General features: G+C 41.5%; 2 protein-coding genes across 2 annotated transcripts in view; both read right to left on the bottom strand.

Moving 5' to 3' along the window:
* Positions 1 to 317: 317 nt before the first annotated feature.
* fuz (fuzzy planar cell polarity protein) lies at positions 318 to 4,204 on the bottom strand. The gene is made up of 3 exons (XM_017495929.3): positions 4,117 to 4,204; positions 1,756 to 3,153; positions 318 to 1,568 (listed from the first exon to the last, which is right to left on the bottom strand). The coding sequence occupies exon 2, from the start codon at positions 3,122 to 3,124 to the stop codon at positions 1,817 to 1,819; it is 1,308 nt and encodes a 435-aa protein (XP_017351418.1). The 5' UTR covers positions 3,125 to 3,153; positions 4,117 to 4,204; the 3' UTR covers positions 318 to 1,568; positions 1,756 to 1,816.
* A 1,337-nt stretch (positions 4,205 to 5,541) lies between these two features.
* hecw1b (HECT, C2 and WW domain containing E3 ubiquitin protein ligase 1b) overlaps positions 5,542 to 15,144 on the bottom strand; it is a 37,135-nt gene continuing 27,532 nt past the window's right edge. Inside the window, exons 16-28 of the mRNA XM_017495923.3 lie at positions 14,667 to 14,772; positions 14,228 to 14,324; positions 14,060 to 14,143; positions 13,178 to 13,284; positions 12,897 to 13,011; positions 12,600 to 12,713; positions 11,848 to 12,000; positions 11,579 to 11,677; positions 11,358 to 11,487; positions 11,105 to 11,251; positions 9,888 to 10,002; positions 9,551 to 9,749; positions 5,542 to 9,194 (exon numbers count right to left, since the gene is read on the bottom strand). Of these exons, the coding sequence (XP_017351412.1) occupies positions 9,083 to 9,194; positions 9,551 to 9,749; positions 9,888 to 10,002; positions 11,105 to 11,251; positions 11,358 to 11,487; positions 11,579 to 11,677; positions 11,848 to 12,000; positions 12,600 to 12,713; positions 12,897 to 13,011; positions 13,178 to 13,284; positions 14,060 to 14,143; positions 14,228 to 14,324; positions 14,667 to 14,772 (1,578 nt within the window). The 3' untranslated portion in view covers positions 5,542 to 9,082. The remainder of the gene's footprint in view (positions 9,195 to 9,550; positions 9,750 to 9,887; positions 10,003 to 11,104; positions 11,252 to 11,357; positions 11,488 to 11,578; positions 11,678 to 11,847; positions 12,001 to 12,599; positions 12,714 to 12,896; positions 13,012 to 13,177; positions 13,285 to 14,059; positions 14,144 to 14,227; positions 14,325 to 14,666; positions 14,773 to 15,144) is intronic.

Raw genomic sequence — 15,144 nt, 5'->3', positions numbered from 1 at the left:
CCTGGGGTGCAGTCTGCGTTCCAGTTCATCCCAAATGTGATCAGTGGGGTTGAGGTCAGGGTTCTGTGCAGGACACTCAAGTTCTTCTAGTTCAACTGTGGCAAACCATGTCTTCATGGAGCTCGTTTTGTGCAGATTAACTGTGCCTATTAAAGTGTACAAATAAACCCGGTTTTTAAGTGCCGTTCAAACCGGCAGTGTAGAAGTTATCTCAACTCTTTGTGCGTGACACACCCTACATTCTCCAAACTGTTGCACAGACATTATCTCACGCTGTCCATATACATGATACATCGTACACACATGATATTTCACAATACAGATCCTCAGTATTCTCTCACTACTGATAATAACATTTAATATAAAGCAAAGTAACATAGGGATGTCGGTGAAATCTGGATACGAATTTCGGTCCAAGATACAACTTGGTAATAAATTTAAAAGAAAAAAACAAAAAGAAGAAGAAGAAGAAGAAAAAGAAGATGAGAACAGCTTAAGTGGAGGAAAAATTCCTGATCCATCTAACAGAAGATAAGAACACTAATACATCAACGTGCAGGACTGCAAAACGTAATAATGTATCACCAGTAAAGAACAAAATCCATCACCCAGTATGTTTCTGTGATGGGATTTCAGTTTCACATCAGACAAAAGGACAAGCTAGCAGCTGATTAAAAGGCTCTCTGTACTGAATGTATAATAAGAAACGCTTATACTTTTATCGTTTCTGGCCACTACAGGCAGAAGTGCAGTAGAATCCTGGCTTAAAAATGAACCCAATTTTGCTAATGGGTAAAAAAAATCAATGTAATGGGTAGAATGATTAGGTCAGCAAAATGGGTACTGATTCACAGTCACACTTTCTTTAAGAACAGTACCAAACTCAGGCACAGAAGAAACTGTCCTTTAAAAATAAAATATTTTTATACCACAACACTGTTGAATTCGTGATACTGATTGGTCAGAACGTGTTGATTATTTTTCTACGGACAATCTGGCAGACGGTCCATGGAAAAACGTTTTTCAAACTGTGTAATCGCTGACATGGTGAATTTTCGGTGTTAGTCCGATGTCAGCTAAAAAACAGCCGTTGGATACAGGCGAAGAGTTTTAGTTAAATTTCACATCAAACATCAGAAGGGAGGGGTGATTTCAGCGACTTTGACCCTGATATGGTCGTTGGTGCCGGACTTAGTACTGGGTTGAGTATTTCAGAAATATTTCAGTGGGATTTTTCACACTGATTTTCACTCTAGCGTTCACACAGAATGGTGCGGAAAACAGGGGCGCACGGTGGCTTAGTGGTTAGCACGTTCACCTCACACCTCCGGGGTTCGAGTCCCACCGTGGCCCTGTGTGTGTGGAGTTTGCATGTTCTCTCTGTGCTGCAGGGGTTTCCTTCGGGTACTCCGGTTTCCTCCCCCAGTCCGTAGCTGTGTATCGGTGTGGATATCCGTTTGTTTATCTTCGGCACGTAAGTAAGTTCTTTATCCTGGTCAGGGTTGCGCTGGATCCAGAGTCTGTCCCGGGCACGCTGGGAGAAACACACCGGATGGGACGCCACCGTGCTGGCCACATCACGAGAGAGAGAGAGAGAGAGAGAGAGAGAGAGACACACACACACACACACACACACACAGGAATGTTTTACTTATTTATCAAAGTCATTCACGTTTTATATAGAGTTTATATAAATACTATTTATTTGTTTTTTTGGACAAACACCAACCCTTTTAGACTTTGTGTACGCCTCACCTTGGCAGAACCTCCAACATGGCACTATATCCCAGTAATTACGCCTACGCTGTCTGGCGCACTAAAAGCCGGTCGCCGTGGTGACGGCATCCAGAGTGTGTGTGGCGACCGAGCGCAAAGCGAACGTGGGAACGGAGAGGTCAGTGAGGAGGAAGAGCTGGTGCTGAGGCGTCTGCACGGCGTAGCATTTACATTCATCGGTCACGAGGTAGCAGTGCACGGGCAGGTGTGTGAACCCTGCAGAAAACTCCTCGTGGAGCAGCTCGGCAGTTGGACGCTCTGAGCTCGGAGACTCCTCCGAGCTGAAATAGCGCGTCGCCGCGAACGTGTAAAAGAGGCGCAGAAGCTCCCAGCGACGAGCCGGCGAAAGGAGAGGCGTGGCTTTCGAGCAGGCGTGGCCGAGAGACTCCACCGATCTGCGCGATTCACGGTTTATTAGGAGGAGAGCTAGGACGTCCCGGCGGAGGCCGACGGAAGGAGACAGAGCCGAGCGTTTGGCTTGGTCCAAACAGGATCGCAGGTTCTCCACTACGGGAGACCAAAAACGACAAACCTGCTCGTTCTCGACGTGGTACAGAGACGGTCTGGGACCACACAGGACACAAGCTATGGCGCCAGGGAGCAGCTGGAAGCACAGCAGCCTGAGCGCAACATTAGGGCTACCTTGGGGTAAAAAGACTGGACAGTCACATGATGTCTTCCCAGGGGGCAGATTTGCAAGGGCAGAAAGAAGGACGAGCTCTTGAGGAGCGAGACGCCACCATTTCTCAGTAGCTACTGCGAGTCGACCGCGGACGAGCAAACAGCCAAACTCGCTCTCGGCAGCCCTGGTGAAGGCGTCCAGCGTCTCCTGGAGGAGGTCGGCTTGAGGGAACAGTATACAGTCAGCACAGTGCGTCAGATCTCCCATCAGGCCCCGATCGCCATCGCGATCGTCCATGCCGCGTTCGAGCAGCATGTCGATTAACCGGTAGCAAGAGCGCAGCTCTCTCTTGAGCCGCTCTACGTTCCGCGTGTTAGCCAGCTCGTCCAGGCCCAGTACGAGCACCATGCAGTTCCAGGCGTTCTCCAGCAAACGCCGCAAGTGCAGCTCGCTAACGTCAGCGTTGCTGCTGATGCCGATGAGCATCAGGCTGTCGTGGAAGACTCTCCACAGCACACGTCCACCTCGTTCGGTCTCGCAGCAGGACAGCGCAGCATCGTGGCCCGTCCCGAACATGTGCACGCCGTTCAGGGAACCGATGATGGAGAAGGGCAGTTGCTTGGTGGAGCCGCGGCAGAAGAGCGGAACGCCGCTGGACGCCGTGAGACACAGGAGCTGGACGCTCTGGGAGTGAAGCATGCCGAGTGAGGAAGGGATGCTGAACATCACTCAAGGATACAGACGTCGTGTCAAGGCTTAAAAAAAAAAGAAGCACAGGACCAGAGCGTCATGAAGATGTTCACCTGCTAGACCACCGTGTATAATATAACAAGGCTATTTTTCTAAGGAAATGGTGCAAAGTGCTTTCTGAGTCAGTTCATGATCAAATGAAACCTTTTCTGATTTCTTATTAGTTTTAAACTTATTGGTAACATTCAGGTCACTATAAAAAATGAGACACTCCTGTTTTTTTTTTGTTTGTTAGATTAAAAAAACAACAAAAAAAACAACAATACATAATACATGAATGTAATAAAGTTCAGCTAAACACAGAGGTTCAAAATCTCTCAGGGACACCATGAATTGTTCAAATGTTTTTTGTTTTTTTTTACAGATCCCTTCACTTTCCCTTTCTTACGAACAATATTAAATCATTGATTAATTTGATGGACACAATCCATGCAGATTTTTAAATATGATTCACAAATTATATTATATTATATTATATATATATATATATATATATATATATATATATATATATATATATATATATATATATACATACACACACACACACATACATATACATATATATGTTTTTGTCCCCGCTGTTAACTCCAAATTTGACTAATTAATTCCACCTACGTTAAAAAAACAACACATACAAAGTGATAAAACGCTATTTCAAACTGCTATACCATATTAATAAAAACAAATACATATGTTTAGCTCTGTAAAAGTGTAACATTATGTCCTAGAGTGTCATAAACCACATAAACAAACTCCTGAACAACTTTAGTATGTGTTTATTGCATAATTCTACACTGGTAGCTATAAGCCTCCATTATTTGTTATATTAAAGAATAGTCTCATAGCTCCTTCAGATACCAAACATTTCTTGGCTACACTGTCTACATTTTAGGCAAGTTATCCCCTTAATTTTGCACGTTGCTAACAACAACAACAACAACAACAACAAGATGCCAGACTCTTACCTGTTTTTTTTCTTTAACGTATCACCGCGTCGCTACAGCAACCATTTTCCGAGCGTGTTCACACAAATCCCGCCTCCTAAGCTGTGATTGGCTAATGCAACCCACATCATGAGATATGATTGGTGGACTTGCTTGTCAATTTCGGACGCGGGAGCAACATAATAAAAGCTCCGTGTAGAAATGCTTCTTTTAAAACTAGTGTGTTGGTTCCGCAAAAGAAGAGGAAAAAGATCCATCCTGACACCTAGTGTCCAGCAAAGGGATTTGCACATGTTGTCCTTGACTATATACATTATTAACTACATAAATAGAGTATGCAGGCCAAAGTAACATCCATCCATCTTCTATACCGCGTATCCTTTTCAGGGTCACGGGGAACCTGGAGTCTATCCCAGGGAGCATCGGGCACAAGGCGGGGTACACCCTGAACGGGGTGCCACTCAATCGCAGGGCACAATCACATACACCCATTCATACACTACAGACATGCCAATCAGCCTACCTGGACTGGGGGAGGAAACCGGAGTACCCAGAGCATGGGGAGAACATGCAAACTCCACACACACAGGGCCACGGTGGGAATCAAACCCCCAACCCTGGCAATGTGAGGCGAACGTGCTAACCACTAAGCCACCTAAGTAACATTATATAATTAATTTCAGATATTCAGAATATTTTCCAAATTCATAACCAATTTTTTTTCTTTCTAAAATTGCGTATGAAGAAATTAAGTAATAATTATTGTAGAAATGGGTAGTAACCTTTCCATAATTTATTTCTTGGAGTAGCAGCATAAAATACGATTTTAAGCAGTAAGCAGTATGTCATATCAAGTAGTAATGTTCTTTATTTCTCAGTCTACTTCATTCACCTGCTTCTTAACCTAATGCACATAAAATGCATTATTTAGTGCTTCATGCATCCATTATTACCTTTCCATGCTGTCCATCTATACTTATAGGTAATCTGAGACATACTGAAAAAGATTCATATATGAATCCTATAAGTAACACAAAGTACAAAGACATAATCTCTGGCTTAAGTGCCTAACATCCAGGGTAGGACTTTATGCAAAATGAAATCCTATTCACTAAATATACTTACTACATACTGTAGGGTATAAAACAACGACACTGTAGACAGTGTGGGTGCAGGTTTTCATTCCAACCAAGCAGACGCCACACCGGAATCTATTGAAAGCCAAGATCAACTGATTGAACAGGTGGAATCAGGTGTGCTTCCTGATTGGTTGGAATGAAAACCTGCACGCACACCGGCCCTTTCCGGATAAGATTGTCCACCCCTGAATAGATTATAAACATATGTTGATCATTTGAACTGACTTTATGCCCCATACTTGCCGTCCTGGGCAGAGGAGTATGGGGTGCATGGTAGAAAACAAATAAAAAAGCCGGATAAAAAATGTGAACTTAAAAAAACAAATTGTATTTCAAAATTAACGACCACTGAATTCTTAACATTGAAATATCTCGAGTCCCCTTATCTGTATTTATTTCTTTATTTAGAAATACATATATCTTTAAAGTTTAAACAAGTTTTATTTCAATGTTCAGAATTTCAAAATGCAATGTGCTTTTTTTTGTGTGTGTCGAGAACGATCAGTAGGCAGGGGATTACGAAGTGATTGTTTATTGACATTCTTGCACAGCGCTATTCTTTCTTTCTTTCTTTTTTTTTAAACAGAGCTTGCCCTGACAAAGCAGCCAGGAGTCTTACAGGATACAAAACCGGCTGAGACGAAGACCTGATGAACACGGTGCAACAGGATGAGAGATTCGTGCAGGACAGTGGGTGTGTTTATGTTCATGAGGACGATGCAGGGTGCCAGAACTTTCTCACACCTCCGAAGGATGAAACGGTTCGAGCCGAGGTGCTGTAAGGCAGTTTGCTCGGTCCGTTCGAGACGAACCCTTCCCGTACGCCCGAGACTTTGGGAAATGAAAGAGAAGCCCTCTGCGACTGACAGGAAACTGCATTCTTGTTAGTTTAAATAAAAATGTGCATAGCATGACGCTTTTATCTAACCAAAGTTTAAGCAAAGAGTTAGATTAATAGATTAAAAAAAGAAGCCTCTTAATCCCTAATACATACATTGCATTTCAAAATTGATATCTATACCTTACACGCACCGTATAGACAATAATATAGACATTTGATTTACAGTACGTCCATTATACGACGTATCAATTGACACATTAAATACAAATGCATTGGTATATCCAGGATTGAGCGTAATAGGAAATAATAATAATAATTAAAAAATAAAAAAAAAATCATAATTAGTGCTGCAGCATTTTTCATTTGTATACTACTTTGTAATAGAGTCTTCGATTTCAATACTTCATTTTACAAATACAAAGATTGCCCAAAATCCCATATCTGTACACTTGGGATAGTGTGGATTTTCGGGCTGAAAGTATCATATCTTTCAATTTACATACGATATATAAAGCGTTGACTCTACAGCACACGAGCTCGTCCTTCTGAAACGTGCTCAGACGGGTAAATACGACGAGAGCGAGGAGGTAAAATAAAAAAAAATAAAAAAGCGAAAGTATAGACACCATAACCGTCACATGACCAAGCCAGAATCACTGGACAATCCCAGGACCTGCACCACTTACAGTACATTTGTATGAATAAGAAATACAATCGCCAGACAGAAAGAAAAAATTAAGCGTTACAACGTCATATAAGTCGTTAGGGTAATTACATAGTATTACATAGAATACACCGTACACAATGGAGCGTTACACTGAATATTAATCTTTACAGAAGTCCGTCTGGGTAAGTGTACAAAAGAATATTAAAAATGAAATATTGTATCAATTTAAAAAAAAAAATGTTAAGCTTATTGAAAGACTTGCAATACCACAACATGCTCGACTCATCTTTGTCTTTTTGTTTTTTTTAGTGTAAAAAATACTCCAGCGTTTTCCAACCTAATTGCCATCGACTGGGTCTGCAGTCAGTGTGTGTGTGTGTGTGTGTGTGTGTGTGTGTGTGTGTGTGTGTGTGTGTGTGTGTGTGTGTGTGTGTGTGTGTGTGTGTGTGTGTGTGTGTGTGTGTGTGATTTGCTACAGGCAAAAAGCTCACTCCAAATTCACATCTAATAGAAGTCAGTAAACGTTTATGCGAAATGTATTTCACGCGGGGAAAACTTTTCGAACGTCGCTGTGGCTGAATTCTTGCCCCCCAAAAAATACGCAAATAAATAAACAAATAAATAAATATTTTTTAAAAAAAGTTTGTAAGTCAGAAATATATGTATCCAAAACAAATAATAAAGAAAAAAAAAATCTTGCATCTGCTATGCTCCTGCAACGATTATGTTGGTTTAAAAAAAAAAAAAATTAAAAAAAAAAAAAATTCTGAAAAATGCAAATTGGCCGATAAAAAATTAAATAAAAGGGAAAAAAAACCCCAAATTTTTATATTTATAAGGAGAGCTAAAATGATGATTTTTTTGATTCCTCTTATACCACAGCAATTTGCAAACCATTACCAATTTTTAAAAATTAATAAAAGAACGCCACGTTGTTTAACCATTTAGTTTCTGTCATCGCTTAAGTAAAAGCTATAAACAGTTGTTCCCTCACCAGCTTCTCTTTTAAAGTTAATAAGACAAAAAAAAACAACCCACAAACCACAACAAAAACCATCAACACCTCCATCCTGAAGAATTTCGGGAAACTCACTCTTACAAAGCATTGACACTGGAGACTCCTTCCATATACGGTACATAGAGTAAACGTTTCCTTATAGAACGACGGCACGTTTTTCTTTTATAAATAACGTATATTTAATATAATATTTTGTTTATTATCAGCCTTATATTATTGTAGACCATCCACCATACGAGTCCCTGTGAATGAGCTGCGGTTATAGAAAGTTAATCAACACCTTCTCTTCTGACCAATCAGATTCAAGAATTCAACAGAGCTGTGGTACAACAGGAAATAACACAGCGTAGATGGCATGCCAAAAAAACAACAAAAAACAAACAATTGAAACCATCACAGAAATTCTAATGGTTTCCACTACAAATACCATTATAAACCATCAGCTAACCATTAAAACCATTACCATAACCGGTGCTTAATGGTATCCACTAGACATAACATGCCACCAATAGAAGGTAACAAATTACCAGTAGAGACCCACGGCGACTGTTATAGTTTCCATTAAAACTATTACAATTCCCATTAAAACCATTACAAATTCTATTGGTGAAGGTTTCTATTGTGTTTTTTTTCAGCAGGGAGTGAAACAGAAAAATGAACAAAATAAATAATGTAAATGATAAAAATGATACTCTAACTATGGGTTCATGGTACAGTTACCATGACAACCCTGCTCATGCAGTTGATAAAGATTATATTAAAAAAAAAAAAAAAAACACTGGAGTTTTCCAGTTATGCTTTAAATTCCTAAACACCTCTGTCTCTCTCTCTCTGGCTCATGATGTCATTTCCTGTGTTGCTTCAAATACGCTAATATTAGTGCTGAGATCTGTAATGACACCATTTTGGAATGAAGTGTTCACGTGTCTTGACTGAGTCGATCAAGCCGATGTGAGTGCGATTGTGGTGCGAGCAGTCAGTGGTGTGTGTGTATGTGTGTGTGTGTGTGTGTATCCCAAGTGAACACTGCAGCCTTGTTGGAGTCGTAGTGCTGCAGCGGAGGTCGAGGCCCTGAGAGTTAAGAGTTAGGCTAAAGCCTGTTGTGCCATATTGCATACACAGCTTGCATGGTGCACACGGTGCTGCCCAGACACGCCCATGTACGTCACGTGCACAGGTGAGTGATGCATGCAACGGTGTCTTCGGTTTCGAAGCAATATACAGACCGCTATTTTTTTTTATCGGCTAAAAAAACCCCCAGATCCACGTGTATAGTAGTGTCCTAGACGTGTAGCGTACGCGAGTGATGCAGAGTCGTCACGTCACTCCAGGCCGAAAGTGCTGGTCTCCTCTACAGCAATGAGGAGCTTCTCGTAGAGCATCGTGTAGGACGGGTACGGAGGAAGGTCGAGGCGGTTGAAGCACGTGTGAGCCCTGAAACGAACGACACGTCATTTCACAATCTCTGCACGTGATTATTTGCAGAGAAATTATTAGACAGTGTCGGGTAGATCGATCGGGAAATACAGTGGAGAAAAAAACGGGGAATTATTTTGGCTTTGAGCACAGTTATCGTTTAACACGTTTAAATTCTGACCAATCAGCAGCCTCGCTTTAACCTCACGTTATATTTTCACATTCATTCATTCATCTTTAGTAACCTCTTAACCTGACAGTAGCTTAGCGGACTAGCTAAATATGGAGAACAACATTATGGACAAAAAAAATGCTCTGAAACACCCCTTTTTTTTTAAATACATTTCAACCTAGTGTAGGTATTTAAAGCGTACCTGGGCAGAGAGGTGATCTTCCCCCACTTCTCGATGCAGAAGCGGCGCAGGCCGTTGCTTCCACGCAGAGCCGTAAAGCCCTCGTACGGCACGCTGGACGTTCCTGTAACGAACTGCAGCAGACGCAACCTCTGCTCATTGTTAAAGCGCTCCACTGCTCCCCAGAACCACCGGATCACGATGTGTCCGTCGTGGTAGCCTGAAACAAACAAACAACAAGATAAAAAAAAGCACAAACAGACATCATCGAATCAATATTAACTTAATCACGATAGCAACCAGCTCTCTTTCATTACTAGTTAATGGCTGATGATTAAAAAGAGGCGCGTATCCTCACCGCCTCTGTATTCTGTGTTGGTCCTCCAGTCGTTGAGGTCGATCTCGGCCGTCCCGGCGATGACCAGCTCCAGCTCTCTCGCGTCAAACACGGACACCAGTCGAGAATCCACCACCTGCACACACAAGTAGACAGATACCAAGTAAACTGAATGACGCCTATAGATATGGTTGATATGAAAATCAGCTAGACGCACTATCGTATATCGGCAATAATCCACACCGATAGTTTTTCCCGGTTGCGACAAGGTTCCGGTGTCATTATACAGAACGAGAGCGGCCTCTAGAGGCGAAGTAGCAAACTGACAAATTTTGTCGTGTTATTCAAAATGTTGTTTGATTCGTTTCGGATGTCTCTATTTTTACTTGTTATCTGGAGCGTTAGTTTTTGGTTCAGTTTGGATGTATATCTTTTATTTACTTTAATATTTATTAACAGTTAATACACACAGTACCGGTCAAAAGTTTGCGGACACTCGACTGAAATATTTCTCAGGCTCTCTAAAAACCTTTTGATCTGAAGGTGTATGATTAAATGTTTCAAAATGGTTTTGTAGACAAAAATATAATCGTGCCGACGTATTCGTTCCTTTCATTAGACTAAAACTAACACTTTATTTACAAAGTAATCTTTATGTAAACGGACGACTCGGAGCGAAATGTTTCCGAAAAGCAGCCGATAAGAGTCCGGCGTCGGTGTGAACTCCTTTAATACTGTTTAAAAAAGCATCTCAGGGAAATTCCTCAAGAAACCCCTTGAGAAAACGCCAAGAATACATTTCTGAAAATTCTAGGCAAAAAGTACGTCGACTTTGAAGATGCTAAAAATATTAAATTATCTTGATTTATTTTGGATTTTTTTTATCATGACATAATTCCCGTAGTTCCATTTGTGTTACTCCAGAGTTTTGATGACTATTATTATTCTGAAATGTGTGTGTGTGTGTGTGTGTGGGGGGGGGGGGGGGGGGGTAGTATATATTAATATTTATATATTTATTTCATTTTTAAATAAGTACAGCACATTTTCATGGTGCAGTCGGTACTGTTTATTATTGGAATAAAGTTTTAAAGCATTATTTTACTCTGAGTCTTATGCTTTCATTCGGTATCGATTTTAAAAACTGTTAATTAATTGGTTATCGTACCGCCCAAATTAGTTATCGGTATCGGTAAAATCCGCTATCGGGCGACCAAAAAAAACCGCAGTGTGTATACCTCATAAAAGCCTCGGACCAGAGCCTGGGTTTGCTGAACCACTCCTCTCTCCACTCTCCACTTCACCATGCGCTCTATGTACTCTTTCTTGTTCTTCTCCGTCACCTGGATATTAGCTCCTCCTGATTTCAGCTCCCTCTCTGTGACCTGACAACACACACAGAGCCAAATCAACAACACTACTTCTCTGGACAATTAACTGCCAATTTCTTATTTCTCCAATTTCTTATTCCCCCTCCCCCTTCACACACACCTGGCCAAACACCTCCTCGTTGACGGTGAAGTTGAGATCCAGTATGTCTGTGATGTCATTGTCCTTCATCCACTGTAAGCTCTGGTGGAACTCCTCGTCCAAATACTCCAGATCGCTCAGGTCAGTCGCTCTGAACACAACAAGTACATTAATACAGCGCACACAATACGTCCTCGACGCCATTTCTGATGGACAATAATACATTATCAGATTGCACTTACAGTCTGAGCAGGGCTTTATAAAAGGGCCGGGTGAAGAAGGCGTCCAGCAGGTACTGATGAATCAACGCTAGGCCTAAGATCCGGCCGCTGAAACGAAACCTAAATGCAAACGTTCGTTTGTCAGGGTTTAGTCCGGATAGTTGATTTCTCACAAAAAAAAAAAAAAGCAAGAGAAATATCACACACAGCTTGAGAACAGTAAGGAAGTGACACATTTCAAGGTCACACCAATCACGGATTAATCTGAAGGAGCGTTCAGACGGTCTCACCATTCCAGATGATTCTCCACGAAGGCTGACATGGGGCTGATCTGGACTGTGTACGTGTCGTTGGCGGAGTACTCGAATAGGCCGTAATACGGGTTAAACAGTTCCTGAGAGAGCAGGAAGAAGAACTCCCGAGAAGGCCCACTGTAATCCAGACTGGACAAAAAAAAAAACAAAGAAAAAAAAAAAAAACGTGTTAAAATTATGAAAATAATATTGCTTTTAAAAGAAGAGCCAATTTACCATAATTGCTTTAATGTATTCAGTATTAAAGCGGCAGTATGTAACTTTTTTTTCTCTCTCCAATCCGCACCATCTATTGTAACTAGCTGTCTTCTATCACATCTACCAACTGGTTAGGGTGAAAGCTCTGACTAGCTCGTGCTGGTCAAGGCATGTTTTTTTTTCGGACTGTTACTCGTGCTAACTGCCCTCTTCTGCATACATGAGGTCACAGATGCATACAGAGAGAGCAACACCACCCCGACCTCCCAGAGAAAGCACGGCCAATTTTGCCTTCCTGGACTCCCAGCCATGGACATCTATGGCGCTATCGACAATTTATGCCGTAACTATTGGCACACTACCACACTAGAACGTGTATTGGTTCACCGTTTCACGTCTACGCATTAAATGACAAAATCTTCATCCAAAATGGCTTGAAGAATCGAAATCCTTACAATACGACAGCTTTAAAGACAGATTTTCAGCTTTTAAACCTCAGCTTTGCGAACAGCGATCGATGCAGGGCATACCCTTCCTCGCCGACGAAGGTGATATAGAGTTTGTTCCTTTGGAGCTCTTTGCGTGAGTAGGCCATGACCTGGTTAAACGTGCCTTCCAGTAGATGGTCTCTCCGTACTATTAGTCTGAAACACACAACAACAATGCCATGATCAATCAATTAATCAATTAACATATGAACGTTATCATAACATAACATATCTATATCAGTTGATAAAGAATATATCTACAATCCTGTGTTTTTGTATTGGGTTATTTTTCAGTGTGATTTATTTATTTGTAAATTTTTTTAAGTTAAGCCGACTCACTTGATTTTCCCCGGCCCTTGCCCGTAACCCTTGGCTTCCAGCTTCCTGTAGAAGTTCCGAAGTTTAGCCTCAAAGTCTCTGCGATATGGAGCTGGAGCACGAGCTCTCTGGGTTCCTGTGAAGCAAATGAGCGAGACTCGAAACCGTACAGTAGGAACGTTCACGTCGGAAAGCTTCTGTAGCCGAACGTTTCCGTGTCGTTAGCGAATAATTTGCTTAGCGAACCGTGACGGAAGAATGAGTACGCGAGTCGCGGTTGCTGCGTAGCAACCTGAACCCACCTGGAGAATTTTGCGGGGAGGTGCCGGGGGAGCAGCGGGGAGAGAAGGCGAAGCCGGAGTGAAATGTGGCGAGAGGTACGTAGGACATGATCTCCTCCTCGAACAAACTGCACACAGATACACAACCTTCAAACCAGTCCGAACAACCGACGGCGTGATTTACTAAAGGGGTGTGTTTACATACATGAACATGTTTAAAAACAACAACAACAACAACAACAACATACAAGCCGGTTTAGCTTAGCAACACGGGGCTTTTGAGGATTACGTCTTTCAAAAGAGCAAAATAGCATAGCTCGTCTTTTTCTTCGCTTTCGCTCTAATCAATAATATATTAAAGATGGTAAACAGGGGGCGGAGTTTAATGCCGCTCGGGGAAATGGGATTTACTGCAGCCTTTTGGGACCGGCAATTGTGTGTACAAATTAGTATGACCAAAAGGCAAGTATTACATTTGCAGAAGCTGGTTTTCCTTCCATTTACGACAAAATGATACCATTTAATAAGTCTTAAAGAGGATATGTATTAAAAATATATTGAAACAACGCCATAGTAAAAGAATCGTAAAGCTGATGACATCACACATCCCATTTTCGTTCTCATCGAACACATTACAGACACACACTTTTATTTGACCTTCGTATCGTAATTTGAGCCTCGTCTCTTTGAGATCTGAACTCCGCACGCGCATAACGAACAATCAGCCCGTGCAGAAATCCTCTGAACATCGTTTAGTTCCGTAAATCACCTGCAACACGCCCATTTCGTACGATTTTTGCACGTGAGTAAATTAGTACTCGTTATTCGGAAGGATAGTATATCGTATATCAAGTGCCTGAACATTGCCTTATATTGGAGCGTGTAAGCTTCGAGATAACTTACCTTAATAATATGACAAAGTCGGCGTCGCAGGACAGCTTTTCTAGTCTGGGTGCGCCTTCTGTACGGATGTGGTGTACCTTTTCTCTGAAAACATACACACACACCTTGAGCATGGTTTTTCTACAGTTCTTCAATACACTGATCAGAAGGTCAGAGGTCAGGTCGTACTTGAGCGAGTGGTTCCTGGCCAGGCTCGGCTGCCTCTCTTGGAGCACCTCAAAGATGTTGGGTTGCCGTAGAAACGCCACAATCTTGTCATTGTACGCTGTTAGGGACACAAAAAAGTGTTCCGTTAGATACGTTTACTCGACATTGCTCGAATATGTTTCGCTGCAAAAAACTGATAAGTGAACGTAGACACTTTTTTGTTAAAAAAAAAAAAGAACAAAAATCTTCAAATGAGTAAAATGATATAACGAGTAGGAATTAAGATTAAGCTTGAAATCAATACAAGTGTTTAAAAATAGGTCGAATCATATTTGAGATATGTTCACCTGCTATAGGGTGGCTTTTTTATTTAAATTATAATTTAGTTTTGTTTGCAGTGTTTCTTAAGCACTTTGTAAATGTGGAATTAAAACCTGCTCCATATTTGCTGCGTACTCACCCAGTGGCACCGGCTCCTGTTGGCTTTGGTTTCGGATGGAGGTTACTAAACTATTGCCAGGCCTCGCTAACAGAGACACTCCACGAGTGCGGGACACATCGGATGCCTGTCGATGAAAAATTAAAACTAGTCATTGATTAATAGTGCAAAAAAATAAATAAATCTTCACAATATGTAATAGTTTAAGACAGTGGTTTTCAAAGGGGGCCACCAGGGGGCGCCCAGGGGGCCTCAACAATTTGCTGAAAAATAAATTCTCACTCTCAGACAACCACACACACACACACACACACAATCAATTCCTAATGTGATGTAATGTAAAGATGTAATTATTAATTTTTTTAAAAAAGGGGGATATATTCAGAAGTCTGTATTTTTAATGTGTTTTAAAGACATCTTGCAAAAGGGGGGCCTCGGTCAAATGCTAATGCCATTTGGGGGGCCTTGCCCTGGAAAAGTTTGGGACCCCCTAGTTTAA

This window comes from Ictalurus punctatus, chromosome 20 (genome assembly GCF_001660625.3).
Source record: "Ictalurus punctatus breed USDA103 chromosome 20, Coco_2.0, whole genome shotgun sequence".
In the NCBI taxonomy this organism is placed as follows: domain Eukaryota; kingdom Metazoa; phylum Chordata; class Actinopteri; order Siluriformes; family Ictaluridae; genus Ictalurus; species Ictalurus punctatus.
This window is presented reverse-complemented; position numbering and strand designations above follow the sequence as displayed.